Source organism: Salvelinus alpinus, chromosome 17 (genome assembly GCF_045679555.1).
Source record: "Salvelinus alpinus chromosome 17, SLU_Salpinus.1, whole genome shotgun sequence".
NCBI lineage: Eukaryota > Metazoa > Chordata > Actinopteri > Salmoniformes > Salmonidae > Salvelinus > Salvelinus alpinus.
Window position 1 is genome coordinate 31,815,174 of NC_092102.1, and position 16,316 is coordinate 31,831,489.

The 16,316-nt window shown below is 44.9% G+C and overlaps 1 protein-coding gene across 2 annotated transcripts in view; it reads right to left on the bottom strand.

The window, feature by feature from the left end:
• Positions 1-16,316, bottom strand: part of LOC139542772 (nuclear receptor coactivator 3-like) — a 103,681-nt gene that overhangs the window by 11,588 nt on the left and 75,777 nt on the right. For both annotated transcript variants that reach the window (XM_071348592.1, XM_071348593.1), the window contains exons 4-9: positions 13,413-13,520; positions 12,340-12,500; positions 5,099-5,199; positions 4,817-4,991; positions 269-451; positions 20-106 (exon numbers count right to left, since the gene is read on the bottom strand). In XM_071348592.1, the coding sequence (XP_071204693.1) occupies positions 20-106; positions 269-451; positions 4,817-4,991; positions 5,099-5,199; positions 12,340-12,500; positions 13,413-13,501 (796 nt within the window). In that variant the 5' untranslated portion in view covers positions 13,502-13,520. The remainder of the gene's footprint in view (positions 1-19; positions 107-268; positions 452-4,816; positions 4,992-5,098; positions 5,200-12,339; positions 12,501-13,412; positions 13,521-16,316) is intronic.

The following is a 16,316-nucleotide window of genomic DNA, read 5'->3' on the forward strand; positions in this document are numbered from 1 at the left end:
GTGTTCTGGTCAGTCTCACCTGAGAGCTCGTGCCGGGTGTTGAAGCTCTCTGTTCTCTCTACAGCAGTCACACGACGGGCCACACAGATCATACACGACTGCAGGTCTAAGGAAGAAGGGAAATAGTTTAGCTACACATGCACATACATTAAGTTTGGGTTTGTGTGTGTGTGTGTCAGGTGTGTGTATGAGATTGTGTGTGTGTTGTGTGTGTGTAAGATTGTATGTTTGTGTGTCGCAGTCTGTCTGTGTGTGCGTGTGTCCGTACCTTCCCCCTCTTCGATCATGGCCTTGGGCTGGGTCAAGGCGAAGCATTGCATGGTCTCGTAGCGCGGCCCTCCTGGTCCCTCCTCCACAGGTCCGTGGGTGTGGCCAAACTTGACCAGCATGCGACAGGTGAAGGTGTGGCTCTTCTGACGTGGCACCTCCCCACCCCAGGACACCCCATTAACTGTGGAGGACAAGACACACGCATCAATATACATCTAGTACATACAAATATTTTAACAAGGAGTCCCATTGAGACCAATGTCTCTTTTACAAGGGAGCCCTGCAGGCACACAATTTACAAAATACAATAGAATACAAACACAGTGCCTTCAGAAAGTATTCACACCCTTTGAATTATTCCACATTTTGCTGTGCTACAGCCAGAATTCAAAATGGATTAAATTGATTTTTTCTCTCTCACCCATCTACACACAATACTCCATACAACTGACTAGGTATCCCCCTTCCCGTTCCTTAATGATAAAGTGAAAACATGTTTTTAGAAATATTTGCAAATGTTTAATTTACATAAGGATTCATACCCCTGAGTCAATACTTTGTAGAAGCACCTTTGGCAGCGATTACAGTTGTGAGTCTTTCTGGGTAAGTCCAGTGTAGATTTGGCCTTGTGTTTTAGGTTATTGTCCTGCTGAAAGGTAAAATCATCTCCCAGTGTCTGGTGGAAAACAGACTGAACAAGCTTTTCCTCTAGGATTTTGCCTGTGCTTAACGCTATTCCATTTCTTTTTTATCCTGAAGAACTCCCCAGTCCTTAACAATTACAAGCATAACCATAACATGATGCAGCCACCACTATGCTTGAAAATATGGAGAGTGGTACTCAGTAATGTATTGCATTGGATTTTCCCCAGCAAAACACTTTATATTCAGGACAAAACGTTAATTGCTTTGCCACATTTTTTTCAGTATTACTTTAGTGCCTTGTTGCAAACCGGACACATGTTTTGGAATATTTGTATTCTGTACAGGCTTCCTTCTTTTCACTCTGCCAATTAGGTTAGTACTACAATGATGTTGATCCATCCTCCGTTTTCTCCTATCACAGCTATTAAACTCTAACTGTTTAAAAGTCACCATTAGTCACCAAAGTCACCAGTGCTGACCTGTTGCACCTTCTGCTAACACTGCAATTATTATTATTATTATTTGACCCCACTGGTCATCTATGAACGTTTGAACATCTTAGCCATGTACTGTTATAATCTCAACCCGGCACAGCCAGAAGAGGACTGGCCACCCCTCAGAACCTGGTTCATCTCTAGGTTTCTTCCTAGGTTCCTGCCTGTCTAGGGAGTTTTACCTAGCCATCGTGCTTCTACATCTGCATTGCTTGCTGTTTGGGGTTTTAGGCTGGGTTTCTGTATAGCACTTTGTGACATCGGCTTATGTAAAAAGGGCTTTATAAATACAATTGATTGATTGATTGATTGGCCTTATGGTGAAATCCCTGAGTGGTTTCCTTCCTCTCCGGGCAACTGAGTTAGGAAGGACACCTGTATCTTTGTAGTGCCTGGGTGTATTGATACACCATCCAAGGTGTCATTAATAAATTCACCATGCTCAAAGGGATATTCAATGTTAATTTAAAATAAAATAAAATCCAATGTTCCAATACGTGCCCTTTGCGAGGCATTGGAAAACCTCTCTGGTCTTTGTCGTTGAATCTGTGTTTGAAATTCACTGCTCAACTGAGGGACCTTACAGATAATTGTATGTGTGGGGTACAGAGATGTTAAACACTATTATTGCACACAGAATGAGTCCATGCAACTTATTATGTGACTTGTTATGCAAAGTTTTACCCCTGAACTTGTTTAGCCTTTCCAAAAGAGGTTGAATACTTATTGACTAAACACATTTCAGCTTAAAATCTTTTACTAATTTGTAAAAATGTTGAAAAACATAATTCCACTTTGACATTATGGGGTATTGTGTGTAGGCCAGTGACCAAAAATGATTTAGCAATATAATGAATTTCATATTAATAAGGCTGTAACACAACAAAATGTGGAAAAAGTCAAGGGGTGTGAATATTTTCTGAAGGCACTGTATACAAAATTACCAAAACACTCAAGAAAAACAATCGCATTCCTCATTAAAGAGAGGCATCAGTACATCCAGTTATAGGGATGGGACACGGATAGAGAGCCCCAGACCTACAGTATGTACAGTATACTGACAAACTCTGTGTGTGTCAGTATACGCACAAACATATTTAGTCAGTGTCACACATAACATTATATAATTTAGCTAACACGCTTATCCGGAGCGACTTGCAGTCGGAGAATACAACAAGGACACACGGCACAACCAGAGACAAACATGATATGAGATTCAATCAAGAAAGATGCATTGTGTAATCTTCTAAATCGTTCAAATATCGGGACACCAACACACACACACACACACACCACACACACAACACACGTGACAGATGAATCAGCCCTGCTTGCTAGAGTATTACTACTTTCCTTCTTAAATCTAAAAGCAGAAGTATCCCCTCTCGTTCTGATTCCTGGCTAAATGGACCATGGGATTAATGTAGCTGAAGTGTCCATTTCCAATATCCCTCCAGCCCTGTGCAGCTGCCGAGGGCAGCCAGGTAGGCAGGTACACCCAGCCATCTATCCTGATCTGGGCCCTGACTCCTCATCAGAGCACAGCCACCCAGAGGGTCACCTTCTCAAGAAAGGGGATGGGGTGGGGGAGGGGTGATCAACTCAACTTCAAAGAGAGAGATCCTACTGTAGGCCCTGTGAAAATAATTTTAGCATCCATCCTACATGCTCTCTTGTCTGACACAAAACAATTAAAAAGGTGTTAAAATAGCACAAGTTCCATTACATGGCCTCTCTCCTATTCAGTCATGTGAGATCAATGATTAAGACATGAGAGAGGAAGGTTTGGAACAGGGCCCCAGTCTCCCCCAAGGTTTGTCTGATGCCTTATCAGCGACCAAGGCCTCCAGTCTGTCTGATGCCTTATCAGGGACCAAGGCCTCCAGTCTGTCTGAAGCCTTATCAGCGACCAAGGCCTCCAGTCTGTCTGATGCCTTATCAGGGACCAAGGCCTCCAGTCTGTCTGAAGCCTTATCAGCGACCAAGGCCTCCAGTCTGTCTGATGCCTTATCAGTGACCAAGGCCTCCAGTCTGTCTGATGCCTTATCAGCGACCAAGGCCTCCAGTCTGTCTGAAGCCTTATCAGCGACCAAGGCCTCCAGTCTGTCTGAAGCCTTATCAGCGACCAAGGCCTCCAGTCTGTCTGAAGCCTTATCAGCGACCAAGGCCTCCAGTCTGTCTGATGCCTTATCAGGGACCAAGGCCTCCAGTCTGTCTGATGCCTTATCAGCGACCAAGGCCTCCAGTCTGTCTGATGCCTTATCAGCGACCAAGGCCTCCAGTCTGTCTGATGCCTTATCAGCGACCAAGGCCTCCAGTCTGTCTGATGCCTTATCAGGGACCAAGGCCTCCAGTCTGTCTGATGCCTTATCAGCGACCAAGGCCTCCAGTCTGTCTGATGCCTTATCAGGGACCAAGGCCTCCAGTCTGTCTGATGCCTTATCAGGGACCAAGGCCTCCAGTCTGTCTGTTTCTGACAGGGCAGGTGAAGGGAGGGAACATGTGTCTGTACAGAGAAGGGGCCCTAGGGCATGGGGGTGTCTAACTGATACTGAGAGATGATTTAACAAGGTCTTAGACCGTTAGGATCCTTTCTCCAGCCTGATAGAGACAACAACACCGCCTGGCCGTGAGGCCCGGCATTTCCCCTCAGACACAATTAACCAGCACTTAGGCTGGACAGAGAAGTCGATTTAGGGAGAAAACACACACACACACAAGAAACAAAAACATCCCACCCCCTATACACACACAGGGGATTGTGTAAGTGAGAGAAAATGTGTGTTGTGTGTGTGTCGTGCATATGTGTGTGTGTCTGAAGCCCCAGTTGGCGTGGTCAGTGATCATCTCACAGCAATGTGCAGAGAGAGCGTATTTCATTCATGGGGTCAGAGATAATGATGGGGGAGAGGTGCGGGGAGGAGAGAGAATACAAAAGAAATATAGAGAAAGGGAAAGCAAAAGAAAGGAACTAGAGTCCTACCAACCACATTATTCAACACTAAGTTAAGTATAAAAATAGACAAGAGAATAGGTGAAAAAGACAGAAAGTACAAAACACAGAGAGAGAGATGATGACACTTTGGAGCCGCTGCCACTGCTGGGGAGTAAAATCGGGGAGCAGGTTCAGCTGAGCACCCATATCCATAATTAATCAGCTTTATAAATAGACACACACACACAGAGAATGAAAGCTGGGGAAGTGCAGCGGTGCATTATTCAATAGTGAGTAGTTTCCAGATGGCTGCCATGAGATCTGAATAGAGCACAGGCCTGTTTTACACTGTCTGGACCACTGAGTGTGACTGACAGCTCTGCCACGCTCTGTCTGCTTAGCACTAGCTCTCTGTGTGTGAACAGGTGGGTCACAGTGTGTGTGTGTGTGTGTGTGTGTGTGTGTGTGGTACCATTGGTCTTGGGCAGGTTCTTGTGGAACTCCTCCCTGTCGTCCTCATGGAGGATGTTGTAGACAGAAGTGTTGATGAGCTCCTCCTGTTTGTACTGCAGGTACTGGGTCACGTTGTCAGACACAAACACTATGCTGCCCTCCCGGTTCACCACAAACAGAAAACCATCCAGGGCCTGAGGAAAGAGGGAAAACACATGAACAGTCAGTACAAAGGCCAATAAGAGGTCAGAGTCAGCACAGCCAGCCAATCAAAGAGGAGAGTAGTGACCTTTGATCTCACCTGAAGCAGAAGCGGCCCGAGGTGGTCTTTGTCTATGACCCCTTGTCCCGTGGAGGACACGTCCGACTTCTGTACATCGTCATCATTGGAGGACGCTTTGCCTGAATGGAGGAGACAGTACAGTCAGATATGCCTGACTCTACAATCTACAAGTACACAGTAACAAATCAAATCAAATTATTATTATTCACATTTGTCACATGGGCCGAATACAACAGGTGTAGTAGACCTTACAGTGAAATGCTTACTTACAAGCCCTTAACCAACAATGCAGTTTTAAGAAAATACCCCCCAAAATGTAAGCGATAAGAATAGCAAATAATTAAAGAGCAGCAGTAAATAACAATAGGTTTTGTCGTGCCCTCTTCATGACTGTCTTGGTGTGCTGCCATGTTAGTTTGTTGGTGATGTGGACGCCAAGGAACTTGAAGCTTTCAACCTGCTCCACTACAGCCCTGTCGATGAGAATGGGGCCGTGCTCCGTCCTCCTTTTCCTGTAGTCCACAATCATCTCCTTTGTCTTGATCACATTGAGGAAGAGGTTGTTGTCCTGGCACCACACGGTCAGGTCTCTGACCTCCTCCCTATAGGCTGTCTCATCGTTGTCAGTGTTCAGGCCTACCACTGTTGTGTCATCAGCAAACTTAATGATGGTGTTGGAGTCGAGCCTGTCATGAGTGAACAGGGAGTACATGAGGGTACTGAGCACGCACCCCTGAGGGGCCCCCGTGTTGAGGGTCAGCGTGGCAGATGTGTTGTTACCTACCCTTACCACCTGGGGGTGGCCCGTCAGGAAGTCCAGGATCCAGTTGCAGAGGGAGGTGTTTTGTCCCAGGGTCCTTAGCTTAGTGATGAGCTTTGAGGGCACTACGGTGTTGAACGATGAGCTGTAGTCAATGAATAGCATTCTCACATAGGTGTTCCTTTTGTCCAGGTGGGAAATGGCAGTGTGGAGTGCAATAGAGACTGAGTCATCTGTGGATCTGTTGGGGCGGTATGCAAATTTGAGTGGGTCTAGTGTTTCTGGGATAATGGTGTTGATGTGAGCCATGACCAGCCTTTCAAAGCATTTCATGGCTACAAACGTGAGTGCTACGGGTCGGTAGTGATTTAGGCAGGTTACCTTAGTGTTCTTGGGCACAGGGACTATGGTGGTCTGCTTGAAACATGTTGGTATCACAGACTCAGACAGGGAGCGGTTGAAAATGTCAGTGAAAACACTTGCCAGTTGGTCAGCGCATGCTCTGAGTACACGTCCTGGTAATCCGTCTGGCCCTGCGGCCTTGTGAATGTTGACTTTTTAAAAATGTCTTACTCACATCGGCTGCGGAGAGTGTGATCACACAGTTGTCCGGAACAGCTGATGCTCTCATGCATGTTTCAGTGCTACTTGCCTCGAAGCGAGCATAGAAGTTATTTAGCTCATCTGGTAGGCTCGTGTCACTGGGCAGCACTCGGCTGTGCTTCCCTTTGTAGTCTGTAATAGTTTGCAAGCACTGCCACATCCGACGAGCTTCGGAGCCGGTGTAGTACGATTCGATCTTAGTCCTGTATTGACGCTTTGCCTTTTTGATGGTTTGCTGTAGGGCATAGCGGGATTTCTTATAAGCTTCCGGGTTAGAGTCCCACTCCTTGAAAGCGGCAAGCCTACCCTTTAGCTCAGTGCGAATGTTGCCTGTAATCCTTCGCTTCTAGTTGGGGTATGTACGTACAGTCACTGTGGGGACGACGTCCTCGATGCACTTATTGATAAAGCCAGTGACTGATGTGTTGTACTCCTCAATGCCATCGGAAGAATCCCGGAACATATTCCAGTCTGTGCTAGTAAAACAGTCCCGTAGTTTAACATCTGATTCATCTGACCACTTTTTACATGACCGAGTCACTGGTGCTTCCTGCTTTATTTTTTGCTTGTAAGCAGGAATCAGGAGGATAGAGTTATGGTCAGATTTGCCAAATGGAGGGCGAGGGAGAGCTTTGAACACGTCTCTGTGTGTGGATTAAAGGTGGTCTAGAATTTTCTTCTCTCTGGTTGCACACTTAACATGCTGATAGAAATTAGGTAAAACTGATTGAAGTTTTCCTGCATTAAAGTCCCTGGCCACTAGGAGTGCTGCCTCTGGATGAGCGTTTTCCTGTTTGCTTATGGCGGAACACAGCTCATTGAGTGCTGTTTTAGTGCCAGCCTCGGTCTGTGGTGGTATGTAGACAGCTACGAAAAATACAGATAAACTCTCTAGGTAGATAGTGTGGTCTACAGCTTATCACGAGATACTCTACCTCAGGCGAGCAAAACCTTGAGACTTCCTTAGATATCATGCACCAGCTATTCTTTACAAATATGCATCGGCCTCCGCCCCGTGTCTTACCAGAGGCTGCTGTTCTGTCCTGCCGATAGAGTGTATAACCCGCTAGCTGTATGTTATTAATGTTGTCATTCAGCCACGACTCGGTGAAACATAAGATATTACAGTTTTTAATGTCCCGTTGGTAGGATATACGTGCTTTCAGTTCGTCCCATTTATTTTCCAGCGATTGAACGTTAGCTAGCAGAACGGAAGGCAAGGGCAGATTAGCCACTCGTCACCTGATCCTCTCAAGGCATCCTGATCTCTTTCTGCGGAACCTACGTTTCCCTTTCCAGCGAATCACGGGGATCTGGGCCTGATCGGGTGTCTGTAGTATAACCCTTGCATCCGACTCATTGATGAAGAACTCCTCGTCCAATTTGAGGTGAGTAATCTCAGTTCTGATGTCCAGAAGCTCTTTTCGGGTCATAATAGACGGTTGCAGCAACATTATGTACAAAACAAATTACTAACAACGTAAAAAAATTAATAAAATAGCATTGTCGGTTAAGAGCCGATAAGATGGCAGCCCTCCCCTTCGGCGCCATCTTGAATTCCTAACACACCTTGAATTCCTAACACACATCTCCTGTACAATCTCCTGTGCAAGTGTGTCTTCATACTTTAAAAAAAACATTTAAAGTATGAAGAGATGAGCTGTGAAAGGCGTAAAGTAAACTCTTTAGACACAGATCTGTGTAACTACATCACAATACACTTATTAGAGCTCCAACAACCACCAGGGGTCAGCGTTTCCCAACCTTCCCTCCACACAAAGCACCAGGTAAGGGGAGCAACATCCATATGCAGCCTTCTCTGTCTGAGGAGCGAAGGGGCTGAGACCAGACCAGGGCTGGACGTAGACCAGAGCAGTATAGTGTATGGTTTGGACTAGGTAGCAGCTTGCCTTGCTGCCTTCATACTTTATATTTAGTGTGAGATTTAAGAGGGACTGGCTGGCTGGCAGAGATCCAGGCAGGCACTAGGCAACAGCAGTATTAATGCAGAAGCTATCTGGATCTGGGCTACAGGAATCCTTCCATCTGATTAGGTCCCAGGGGGGACAGATACAGCAAACAGAAAGAAAACAGCCAGCCCTGCTCTGAAGGTAGAGATCCTAGAGGGGGAAATCAATAATTTCCAGGCCCAGGGACATGTACTAGTCTGTGGCGACCTAAATGTCAGAACTGGACAAGAACCTGACACCCTCAGCACACAGGGGGACAAACACCTACCTGGAGGTGACAGCAATCCCTGCCCCATATGCCCCCCTAGGCACAACTATGACAACATAACCAACAAAAACGGGTCACAACTCCTGCAGCTCTGTCGTACGCTGGTATGTACAAAGTCAATGGTAGGCTTCGAGGGGACTCATACGGTAGGTACATCTATAGCTCATCTCTTGGCAGTAGTACTGTAGACTCATTTATCACTGACTTCAACCCAGAGTCTCTCAGAGCATTCAGTCAGCCCACTGACACCCTTATCAGATCACAGCAAAATCACAGTCTACTTGAACAGAGTAATACTCAATCATGAGGCATCAAAGCCAAAGGAACTGAATAATATTAAGAAATACTATAGATGAAAGGAAAGTAGTGTGGAAACCTACCAAAAAACAATTAGGCAACAGCAAATTCAATCCCTTTTAGACAACTTCCTGGACAAAACATTTCATTGTAATATTGAAATTGTAAACTTGGCAGTAGAAAACATAAACAGTATATTTGACCTGACAGCTTCCCAATCAAATCTAAAAACGTCAAACAGAAAACCGAAGAAAATGAACAACAATGACACATGGTTTGACGAAGAATGCAAAAACCAAAGAAAGAAAACTAGAAACCTATCCAAACAAAAACATAGAGACCCAGAAAACCTGAGCCTACGCCTTTACTATGGTGAATCACTAAAACAATACAGAAATACACACCGGAAAAAGAAGGAACAGCACGTCAGAAATCAGCTCAATGTAATTGAAGAATCCATAGACTCGAACCACTTCTGGGAAAATTGGAAAACACTAAACAAACAACAACACGAAGAGTTATCTATCCAAGATGGAGATGTATGGGTAAAAATATACATGGTCAAATACAAATCTTAGGATACCTGACCACTGTGACTGATCCAAACTTAAAGAAAGCTTTGACTATCTACAGACTCAGTGAGCATAGCCTTGCTATTGAGAAAGGTCGCCGTAGGCAGACCTGGCTCTCAAGAGAAGACAGGCTATGTGCATACTGCCACAAAATGAAATGGAAACTGAGCTGCACTTCCTAACCTCATGCCAAATGTATGACCATATTAGAGACACTAATTTCCCTCAGATTACACAGACCACAAAGAATTCGAAAACAAACCCAATTTTGATAAACTCCCATATTTATTGTGTGAAATACCACAGTGTGCAATCACAGCAGCAATATTTGTGACCTGTTGCCACAAGAAAAGGGCAACCAGTGAAGAACAAACACCATTGTAAATACAACCCATATTTATGTTTATTTATTTTTCCTTTTGTACTTTAAATATTTGCACACTTATTCTTAATGTTTACTGTAAATTTTTATTGTTCATTTCACTTTTGTTTATTATCTACTTCACTTGGTTTGTCAATGTTAACATATGTTTCCCATGCCAAAAAGCCCCTTAAATTGACATTTAATTGAGAGAGAGAGGGGATAGAGAAAATGGGAAGAGGGTTGCAGAAGGAGAGGGAGGTGGTGGAGAGATAGAAGGAAAGGTAGAGAGACAGAGGGAGAGAGAAGGGGTAGACAGAGGGAGAGCGAAAGAGAGAGAAATAAAGAAACAGATAGGGTGAGAACAAATTTGTAGAAAGAAAGAAAGAGAGAACCAGACAGAGTTGTAAAGAGTGAAATCCAATGGCACTTTATTATTCACTTCCGGTAACTATGGCAACCTGTCTCCGGAGAGTCAGTGCCAGCTGTACTTCCCCTTCCTGTCGAGGTGGCAGAGACTAACTGTCACCTCCCCCTGCCTCAGTCTCGGTCTCTGTTCAGACTGACTGTCACCTCCCCCTGCCTCAGTTTCGGTCTCTATTCAGACTGACTGTCACCTCCCCCTGCCTCAATTTTGGTCTCTATTCAGACTGACTGTCACCTCCCACTTCCTCAGTTTTGGTCTCTGTTCAGACTGACTGTCACTTCCCCCTGCCTCAGTCTCTGTTCAGACTATAATCCTCCCACTCAATTAGGCTCAGCTAGATCTAGGACACTAAACTGATCTTAGATCAGTGTCTAGGGCCAACTTAAGCCTACTACTCCCTGCCGGTCCACCTACCAATGCCCATCACAGAAGGCTGCTGAGGGGAGGACGGCTCATAATAATGACTGGAATGGAGTAAATGGAATGGTATCAAACACATGGAAACCATGAGTTTGATGTGTTCGATTCCATTTAATTTACTCCGTCCCAGCCGCTACTACGAGCCTGTCCTCCCTAATTAAGGTACCACCAACCTCCTGTGCCTCCAAACCATTGTGAACACCTGTGGTGCCTATCCAAAGGGGGAATGAAACATGCTCAAAAGTACTGTAAAAGTACTGTAAAAGTCTGCAAATGATTCACTATCTACAACAACTTCAACAAGATAGTACCAGACAATAACGGAGGCTAAGCAGTCCACTTTGATTACTTGTAACGGCAGTTACACAACCATAGTTGCTCTCGCACGTACACACACACACACGTACACACACACGTACACACACACACGTACACACACACACGTACACACACACACACACACACACACACACACACACACACACACACACACACACACACACACACACACACACACACACACACACACACACACACACACACACACACACGCGCGCACACACAAAAGTACACACACACAAAGTTCCCCCCAAACAATCACCAACAGACCAGGCTGTGAAATGGTGTAAAGATGAATGAGTGATGGATGAGTCTGTGGCTCTGTGCACCTGGGCCCACAGTTCTCCCTCTCCTCCGTCCCTCCCCTCCCCTCCCCTCCTCTCCCTGGCCCAGCTGCTCTGGGGGAAAGACACACAGCCAGGGCTCCAGCCCTCTCACAGACCTGCTCCATACTATCAGCTCTAATTGCCTCCCTCTTAGCCCATCTGGCTTTCCAGTGCCACTCCAGTGCCACTCCAGTGCTAAACCAGTGCTAATCCAGAGCCACTCCAGTGCTAAACCAGTGCCACTCCAGTGCTAATCCAGTGCCACTCCAGTGCTAATCCAGTGCTAATCCAGTGCCACTCCAGTGCTAATTCAGTGCCACTCCAGTGCCACTCCAGTGCTAATCCAGAGCCACTCCAGTGCTAAACCAGTGCCACTCCAGTGCTAATCCAGTGCCACTCCAGTGATAAACCAGTGCTACTCCAGTGCCACTCCAGTGCTAATCCAGTGCCACTCCAGTGCCACTCCAGTGCTAAACCAGTGCCACTCCAGTGCTAATCCAGAGCCACTCCAGTGCTAAACCAGTGCTACTCCAGTGCCACTCCAGTGCTAATCCAGTGCTACTCCAGTGCCACTCCAGTGCTAAACCAGTGGTACTCCAGTGCTACGTTCTCATCTGCTAGGCTATGATCAAGGCCAATAACACTCCAAATGTTTTAGGTGCACTAACAACATTGGGAGCCACAAATTTAAGGGGTGATATGATGAAAGTAATGGTGATGGGTTTACTATTAGTCCTGTCCACAGGCTGACATAAAGTAGTGCCCAAAATAGGGAATAGGGTGCCATTTCTGTCATTGCCACAGTACTGGTTCTGAGACAGCCATGTCTAGCAGTGGTACTGTGTAGTCAGTGATAATGTGACAGGTATTACTAATGGGTTACCCACGGCTACAGTGGGTGTCTGTCTCTACTCACCCTGCTCTTTTATCTGTCTGATCTGGCGCACCGTCTCCTTGAGGATGGCACACTTGTCTGGCTTGACGTTGAAGCTGTCGATGTCACCGAGGTTGGCAGAGATCAATTCGGCCAGCTCCTCGATGTATTTAGTCTCCTGCTCCCGCCGTCTCCGCTCACATCTACAGGGTGTACCACTATGTGTTATTACCGGTATTCACCATTATTATTTACAGTTGTTTTACCAAGGTTCTATTCATTAGGCACCAAATGGAAGAAAATGGACTGAAACAGGGAGGGACTACCTGAAATTGTACAATAAGAAATGCCTGTATTTGTTGTCCATTTCAAAACGCTTAAAAAATATATATATTCCATGTCCGACTGAATATGACCCTGGTAGTTTTACTACGAAAACGGCCTATTTCCATGTTTAAGGTTACCGAATCTGCCCAGAGTCTTTAATGTGCCGAATGTCAAGTACAGTATAGCATTCTGGGGATGTGGTTCGATCACTATAATAACAATCTTTTATTCTCTAGTTCAGGTACTCTGAGCATTGACTCATCCATGCTTGGACATACACATTCAACCATCCATGACTTTGAGAATGGATTTTCAGACTATTCAAACAGAAACCGGTTTCCAACAGGTCAATGTTGAGCTCAACCCAATATCCCACCCAAATAATCTAATGGTCAAATATTGTGTAACCGGTTTCAATCTGGTTCAAATTGGCTATGTTTACACAGGCAGCCCAATTCTGATCTTTTTTTACTAATTGGCATTTTGACCAATCAGATCAGCTCTGAAAAATATCTGTTGTGAAAAGATCTGATGTGATTGGTTAAAAGAACAATTAGGGGTGAAAAAAAAAAACTGAATTGGGCTGCCTGTGTAGACTTGAGTGTAGACTAGATACTCTTAAGGTGAATGACTACAGCTACTAGTGATCTCCAGAGTCAGTAGTCAGGGCTGACCTACAGTAGAATACAGTAAAAAGGCTGTTGTAATTCCAAATGTATGAATAAAAATGTGTATTATCGGACTTGGCAAAATATATTTGTATGTTTTGTCACCAGTCCCCTACTCACCCCAGACCGGGCGTGTCGCAGGTGGAGAGCTTGCGTTTTCGGTTTTCTGAGCTCAGAGGCTCCATGGAGTTGTCCCCCAGTCCGCTCATCGTGTACACATATCAGCACCTGACAGGGACAGGAAACACAAACCCTTAGAGAACAGGTGAGATGATTTGAGGGACGGCCAATAATATGTTAATGTGGCTGTTAGGGGAAAAGACAAACAGGTGTAGGAAACCTCCATATATAAACGCATCTAACCTTATGGCTATTGTTCAAACCCAAAGACAGACACCCACACCGACATGAAGGAGAAGCGTTATGTTAAATATACATATACAACCAGGGTACTCTTAAGCTTATATTATGCAAATAAGACACTCTTGGCACAATATGAAAAATCGATATTGCATTTAGCATCGTCTGCTTCCTCCTCTCTCAGGGTAGAGTGTGTGAAGGACCGGCACAGACACACACGCACGCACGCACACACCCCCCCCCCCCACACACACACATATATAGCAGGATTAGCAGCGTCTCTGACAGTAAGCCAGGCTGCACGACTAACCCAGTTAAGACAGACGTCTGTCTCCCACAATGCATCACACTCGGTATACAGGAAGTGGGCTGACAAAGAAGGGGGGAGAGGAGAGCGAGAAGTCGGCAGCAGGAAGTCTATGCTGATTAGTCCATTTCTTTACCAGTGACGCTGGGGAAAAGTGAGAGGGGGCAGGGGAGAGGGAGTGAATGTAAAAGGAGGCAGAGTGAATGAGGTAGGAGACAGAAAGGGAGAGGACATAGAGGGGGGAGATGCAGGAAGAGAGCAGGAGGATAAGAGAGGTGAGAGCGGTGGGAGACAGAAGAGAGAGGGAGCAGAGAGGGAGAAGGAAAAGCGAGGTGAAAGGGAGGGAGCAAGAGGGAAAGCGGGAGAGTGGGAAGAGAGTGAGAGAAGGAGTGGAAGAGAGAGGGAGGAGAGAGAAAGAAGAAAAGGACGCATGGAGACAGGCCCATGAGCTTTGAGTCTCTGTGGTGCACGATCGGGAGGAGAACCACACTCCAGTGCCTTTCTTAACCTTCACAGCAAGTGCATAATTTTTATTCCATTGATTACATGGTTACCCTCTGACCGACATGCATGAAGCCTCTAATGAATAGAAAATAAATCCACCAGAGGGAAAGGAAGCAGTGTCGCCATTCTCTCATTCTATCCATTTATTTTACAGATAGTTTATGTTATAATTATTAGTGGTAGCCTAATGTTTATCCATCTCTGTGATACATATTTTAATTTCAATCATTGCAAGGACATACGATCGGCTTCACAGAAAGACTAAGTTTGACACTACATTATCCCAGCGGTTGACTCACCACCAAATATTACATTATAAAATTCCAAAGAGAACAACTCAAGAACAGACGTTCTACCCAGCCTATGCATTCGATCAAGCCTGCTAGTCCGGCAACATCTGTCACACCCTGATCTGTTTCACCTGTCTTTGTGATTGTCTCCACCCCCCTCCAGGTGTCGCCCATCTTTCCCATTATCCCCTTTGTATTTAGACCTGTGTTCTCTGTTTGTCTGCTGCCAGTTCGGCTTGTTTGTCAAGTCAACCAGCATTTTTGTGTTTCAGCTCCTGCTTTTCCGTTAGCCGGTTATTATTATATATATATTTTTAAAAGATTATAAAAATCAGTGCTGGCCAATTGTCAGAGAAGAGAAAATCCCACTGCGAAATGCTTTTTAGACTATTCATTGAAATAACAATCGATGGAAATACATTTGACTGATCATGCTTATTGGTCTATAGGTTCATTTGCGTAATTTAGTACTTACTTACTGACTTTATTGTCCCCATGGGGAATTGCAGTGTCATGTACACATTTAAAGTGGCGTTTAAATACAAAACAAAATTGACAATACAACTTTCATAACAGTTACATACCAATAAAAAAAAGAATAATAATTATAATAAAGAAAGAAATAAAACATAAAAATAAAAAAAGACTAGCCTGCTGGACTCACGGAGTCGATAGGAACATTAGCCCGAGCTATTTAGGAGGTATATCACACACCTGGCACAAATTATTGTCTAGTTCTGTTTTTACTGCTGAGGGGTGCCCTATACCTGCGCCCAGAGGGGAGTAGTTCAATGTCCAGGTACAGGGGGTGGAATTGAATTGGCGCGTGTATACAGTATATTTGTTATGTATTTTATTTATCATGCACGTACAGCCTACAGAGCCTTTGAGCGACAAATCTGTCAGACAGTGCGAGAGCTGCTGCTACAGCAGCATCTCAAACAGAAAATGCATAGGCAACGGAAGGCAACGGAAGGCAAGCTACATCAGCACGTCACACACCACTTTGTAATGAGCTGGAGGCAGTAAGAATAAACATATACTTAATTGTTTGAAAGTTGACCATTTTATTACATATGAGGCATGTCTTACCTTCAAAGTAGCGTAGCCAAAATCAGACCATATTCGAGGAGGAACTTATTTTTATATGAACTTTCTTTCATTGTCCAGTAGCCAAAGGCACAACCCTAGTCATATTAGCAACCCACGCTAGTTGTTGCATATTAGATCTCCCAACTTTCAAAATGTCAAACTGATATTTTCCTCTGTCACATGAAACTGCTTGCTTGTGCGGTGAGATTTTGACAATTGTTTTCCCACTAATTTCACTATGGAACGAACATGCATGCGTACTCTACTGCCTCGTACACTTAAAAAAATTATAGTCTATCAACATTTTAAGCTAAACGTTCTCATCTGTTGCATCAGACATTCTCCTTTTTAACTTTTTTTAATGAAATACCCCAGGGATCTATTGTCTATTGATCTAGTGAGGGACTTATTTCTGGAGACATGGATTTTCAAAACTAGAAGCTCGAACTGTTTGGGCATAGACCTGTATAG